The sequence below is a fragment of the Ictalurus punctatus genome, chromosome 27 (assembly GCF_001660625.3).
Source record: "Ictalurus punctatus breed USDA103 chromosome 27, Coco_2.0, whole genome shotgun sequence".
NCBI classification, from domain to species: Eukaryota; Metazoa; Chordata; class Actinopteri; order Siluriformes; family Ictaluridae; genus Ictalurus; species Ictalurus punctatus.
This window is the reverse complement of record NC_030442.2, coordinates 8,078,418-8,084,417: the sequence shown is the minus strand read 5'-3', so window position 1 is coordinate 8,084,417 and position 6,000 is coordinate 8,078,418. Positions and strand designations below refer to the sequence as shown.

The following is a 6,000-nucleotide window of genomic DNA, read 5'->3' as shown; positions in this document are numbered from 1 at the left end:
GTTCTTCCTCAGCTTCCCTTAATTTTTAAGCAATTTTAGCTATTTGGCTCTAGTACAAAACTAGAGAAACCCTAGTTTTGCACTGGAGACAGGGCCGGCCCGTTCAGCAGGCGGTCGCCTGGGGCCCCGACTTGCCAGATGAACCCATCCGACTTCAAGGTTTTCCCGATTTCAGGGTTTCATGCAATGAGCAGAAAGTGCATCAAACACCTACTCACATGTACCTCATTAAATAACACACAAATCATAAAAACGGTGAGGACTAAATAATTCAACCATATTATGCAAGTAAAAGGATGAGCTCTAAATAACAAGACAAATGACTGAAAATGACCAAAAAAATGAAAAACATTAGTATAACTAAAAGTAGAAAATATTAGAAAACTACACCATATCACAGTATTTTGCATAATTTATTCATGCAGTGATGGATTGAGGAGAACTCAAGTACAGTAATTATTCGTATCCACGGGATTCCACGCTCTGCTCCAAAATGCTCATTGCTCACGTTCGACAGAAATGCAGGGAAACGTCCTATTTTAGTCTTTGGCGCTGCTTACTCTTTATGAATATGTACTAAGCATAAGCATAAGTAAAACGCATGACACAGGCATTCTGTAAAAAAAAACAACAACAACAACAACTCATTATTCTTGGTTGAAAAAGTTCCCAATATTCTCATGACTATGGTAATAGCAACTTCGCCGAGGGATTAGTATTTCATAACACCATAACTCATCACACGTTACATTGAAAGATGCGATTCATTTTCATTAAATTAATAGAAAAAAATAAAGAACACTACGGAGATTATAGTTGTGGTACAACATGGCACCTAAACGGTATCTTTCGGGAGTTGGAAAAAGGAAGAAAAAAAAAAAAAGCAAGCTCAAAGTAAACGTACGCTCTGCTTGACATTATTTATTGTTGTATTATTAATACTCCTGTTTTAATAAATGATCATTATAACCCATCTCACATTAAGGCCTAATGCAATAAAGTTTTACGCTGTGTTTATTTTACAGCCATTAAACTAGGTGAAATGCTTCATGTAGCAGACATTTCTCCACGTTAATGCATGTTTGAATGTTATACACTTAGAATTACACCTTCGATTACATGCCTTGTTTTTTTAAAATGAGCTCTCTGACTTTATTCATGTACTAACTAGGGGCTATGCGGAAGTTTCTCAGTGGACCCACGGCTACAGAGACAGGCTGTGTCTCTGTATTTATTATTTAGTTTGACATAAAACACTAATTGTATTGTATTATTTTATATTACACAACATAACATTGTAGATAACTGTTTATTCATTTCCGTAATGCATATTTAAAATGAAAAGGCCAATTATTGATCCTGAAGCAGAAGCTCAGACTTCAGAACCCCATCAATCAGATTCCCAAACTGAGACTACTCCAGCTGAGCCACCTGCTGCAGATGTTTCAGCTAAAGTCAGGCAAGCACCACCACGTGACCCAGTTGACTGGCTCTCCGTTTGATCAGATGCAGTTCGAACCGATTTTCAAGTTGAGATATAATTGAATATATTTGTTTAAATATTTGTATTTTATACATATAGTTCTGATATTCATTGTAATAATACAACAATTGTAAGTTGCACTTAATTAACATCTATACACTTAAATATGGAAAATGTCATTGTTATGTGCTCTTCACTCACCAAATTGGACTGCTATGGCAGTTTTTACATCAGTGGGGCCCATATTCCTGATCCCGCCTTGGGCCCCACAACCCCTCGGGCCGGCCCTGACTGGAGATATGGCGAACCAATCAGATGCCAAAAACGTTTGAGCAACATTCTATTTCAATAGGAAAACAAAGTAGGAAAATGAAAAGAAAAACAAACAAAAAAAATCCAGAGTTCATTACCTAATATCAGGTATTGCACAAATATGAAGAGGAACAGAAAGTACAGTTGAAACAGACGTATCTATGTGTAGAAAGTTCATTCACAATAATGAAACAAGAAGCATTTGTTACCAAAAGGAAAATAACTGTATTTTCTCATCAAAGTTGTCAATAGTGGATAAGTTGTTTTTTTTTAATCATTTAATATTTACAGATTTTGTGTCATTTGTGTCAGGAGGTGAACTTTGGTCCAATTTCCATCTAAACACAACCCTTCATAAATTGACAAACAGCCAACTCGGGAATGCTGGGGAACAGTACAACAATCTTTCCATCCTATTATTAACATATTCGTACAAAATATTCTAGATACATCGAAGCAAAATGCCTGTGTATTTATGTAAACAAATTGCTTTCAAAACAGTTCCCTTCAGCAAATGGTGCATCTTTGGCAATCCTTCGTATATACATCCTGGGGAGACTGGCAGTGTCAGGAGCAGCCAGTACATCATACTGATAAAGTGCTTTGTAACCACATGCAGTGCACACAGCATACTGGACATTTACGCAGTAACACGTGCGCGTTGTGGCTTGGGGCTTCATTGACTTCTAAAGACTAATGCTTCAAATTTCAGTTAAAAAGTACATTTTTGAGATGTAATCATTAAAACCAATCAGGCATTAGCAGCAAAACATATTCCCTCTATAAACCTTAGATTTAAAACGTAGAGCCATAAGAGATCATAAACCATGATACATCTACAGTAAAGCACCTTCATTTACACAAGAAAATCCTTCCGTTTCAAAAGAAAGAAAAAAAGAAAAGAAAAAAAAAAAGATTTCAGGTCCCACTTACAACGGTTGCTTCGTGTCTTCAAAAGAAATAACTTTAAATATCAACGATGGTTGAACCAAAGGAAGGAAAATAAAAATGTTGAAAGCTATAAATACAATAAATAGTTTTGATCAGTGCTCACAGGGACTGTGTAACTCTGATCCCTGGAGAGAAGTGTGCTGGCCAGCGTCCTTGTGCTCGATAAGACTGAAGGACTCCGCTGAAAACCTCACTGTGTTAAGACTACAGCATGCAGATACAGCATGATCTCCATGTCGTGGTCTTCTCCCTCTTTCTCTCATTTGTCCATTTCCACTGCACTAGGAGTCTCTGAGGTACGTGTGATTCTCCGACTGGCCGCTCGGCTGCAGTAGATGGAGTTAGATCTTGGTGACGTAATTGCTGGGGAAAAGGCCCTGTTTAGCTCTCAGCCTCCCCGTCCACCAGCCTGAGGCGTCTGAGGAGCAAAGAGGAAAAGGGAAAAAAGTGAGAGGTATTAGTCAGTTTATTTCAGCGAGTCCATAAGGAACCAGATTGCAACTAGTGGTTCACTGAACTTTACGAAATGTATTCTCTAAACTCCATGTACAATAGAGTCGGTTTCCTTTACTATACGTTTGAAGCATCTGTATGTTTGATCACTGAGCTGTCTTTTAAAAGGATGAAACATTGATAATGACAATACAGCATTTTTTCATGCTTCTCTGACTAACGCCCTCCTTAACCGGTCACTGACTTGAAGTTTACAGCCTCCTCTAGGCAGAATTGCGATGTTTTAATAATGGATTTCATTGTGCTCTGTGGTGCCCTGGTTCTGGAGTGCGTCCTGTCCTGCAGAAATGAACTAATTAGTTAACTGACAGTCCTTCCAGAAATGAAGTGGGTGTGTCAGAGCAGGAATAACACAGAAACGCACAGGACAGAGCATACTCCTGGAACAGGGTTGGGAACCTGTGCTCGACAAGATGTTCAAAGCTTGGGATATCTTTATAACCAAGCCCTGATACTTTTCCAGAAGTTTGCTCCAGAATGATTTTGATAGCTCCTAGGTCTGCGTGATGCCGTTTGTTTAAGTATGTTCTCTAACAAACTCTGGGGTCTTTCGAGGAACTGGTGTATTTACTCAACTAATTATCTGACCACTGAAGGACCTTGCTGCTGTCTTGAGCGTTTCACAAAGAATCAGTGGCTGCCAATGTGCACTTTATTCCTGATCAGCCATTGGAAATGGACTGCTGCTTTAAGGATTCTTATGTATACATGTGCAAATAAACAGGATTTTTACCATATTGTTTTATGAATATGTACCACTTGCAATTTAATGAATAATTTAATTAAAAGTTCTTTCTTTTAAGTAGTTTTACTGTTGCATTCAGGTGCATTCACAGATACAGCGACTAGCAGGAATAAAGCGACCGGAGACCATTCATTTTCAATGAGAGCTGGTGACTTCAGGTGACGCGAGCAACAGCGACTACTGGGAGAAGGTCCTGGTGAGAAAGACCTGGCTGCAACCTGAGAAACAGGGCGGGGCTGCACTTTTTGACGGGCTTACATGTGTCGCTCCGCCCATAACCGGCTAGGGGAGTGACACATGTAGCCCAGCCAAAAGTGCAGCCCCGCCCCGTTCTGCAGGCTGCAGCCAGGTCTACTTGACCATTGGCGACTAGATGTGGGCGTGTCCAGCGACTTTGAAAGTTGAGAAATGTTCAGAAAAGCCATCGAACATATAGTGAATGACACCCCGATAGTGACGCTCACTTACTGAGATAGGAGCTACACCGGGATTTTTACTGCAACAAAAAGTATGTGTGCTTCATTATTATTATTTTGTTTTAAATGCCATAGCTAAGGTCATAAGCTAAGCTAAGCTAAGCTAATTGGAGCTTGCGCTTCTGCCACAGATCGATGGCCACAATGGCAAAGAGCTCACACTGCTTCTTCTTCATCTCGTAGGATATGATGCATATATACACTGGTGAATTTTAAATATGAATGCACTCCCTCCAGAATGTTTTATTTTAATAGCAAGAAAACTGGTTTGTTGTCAAAAATGGAATGTTAGTTGCATCACCCATGTTACTATGGCAACCAGTTGTAGGAATGCCAACTGGCGACTTCATAATACGGCAACTGGTGAGTTGAAGCGATAAAATCGCTGTATGTGTGAACGCACCATTACTGTCGCACTGGTCCTATGCCTATGATCTCTGCACTAATTGTTCCGCGTGCTCACCTTCCATGATGATTTCGATGATGTCATCAGCATTGAAGCTAAGCTCGTCTGTGTCCTGGGCGTCGTAGGCGTACAGAGCTTTACACTGAGGCACCTGAGGCTTGGGTTTGGGAGCAGGTTTGGGCCGTCCACCTCCTGGGGCGGGCCTGTTAGCCGACTGCCTGTGAGCCCTGAAACACAACGTGACCCAATCATCAGACTCACTTCAGCATCACACAGGGCTCAGGGCTCAGGGCCCTCAGCCCCGCCCCCTAAGACATTACAGAAGCTGCTGTGAGCATGCTTTAAGAGAGCAAAGTGAAGTTGACTTGAAGTTAACTTTACTTTTAGGCGCAAAAATAAAGCATTGTGTGCTTTTGCCTGTGATCGCTTCAGTTTCAAACCAATGACTTTCATGCTGATGATTTCATGTTCACCACAAGGTGGCGCAACCTTTTCACAAAACTGCCGCATTAAAGGACTAATTATGTTGGTAAATGGATTTGAATATATTTGAAATAATAAAGACAAAATCTGATCTGAGTTTAGAGTAATATAGTGTAGTAAAACATATTTTACAAATAATGAACTCAAAGGAATACTCATTTTTCAAACCTACCACATCTGTAGCATATTTGTGATGAATTACTTTGATCAGAAGTACATCAAAATAGCTTTGGTAAGACAGCTCATATCTGTCTCATCCTAAGACATTTCCTGAAACTAGTCGTGTAAACAGGTTTCCAGTACAGGGGAACAGTTACCTATGGTTAATCACACATTCTACAGATGTTATAGAGAGAGATTTGATTAAAAACACTGCAGTATTCCTTTAACAGATCATATTTTTCTAAACCCAGTCTCTACAAAGCAGAGATGAGAGAATCATAACTCGAAACATTTCAGTCATTGGTGAAACACATCATCGCATCCCGTCTGCACCACTCTCAGAAGACCTGTGTTCTTCTCGTCTGAGTTTGCACAGAACTGTCAGTGGAAGAACAGGCCGAATCCAACGTCTCCTGGGGTCTTGTGGAGCTGTTTGTGTGATGTGCGGAGGACCCAGGAGAAGTTCGGT

At 40.2% G+C, this 6,000-nt stretch overlaps 1 protein-coding gene across 2 annotated transcripts in view; it reads right to left on the bottom strand.

The window, feature by feature from the left end:
• Positions 1–394: 394 nt before the first annotated feature.
• Positions 395–6,000, bottom strand: part of myo1ea (myosin IEa) — a 62,772-nt gene continuing 57,166 nt past the window's right edge. For both annotated transcript variants that reach the window (XM_047151647.2, XM_047151648.2), the window contains 2 exons: positions 4,944–5,113; positions 395–3,164 (listed from right to left, as the gene is read on the bottom strand). In XM_047151647.2, coding sequence (XP_047007603.1) covers positions 3,088–3,164; positions 4,944–5,113 — 247 coding nt within the window. In that variant the 3' untranslated portion in view covers positions 395–3,087. The remainder of the gene's footprint in view (positions 3,165–4,943; positions 5,114–6,000) is intronic.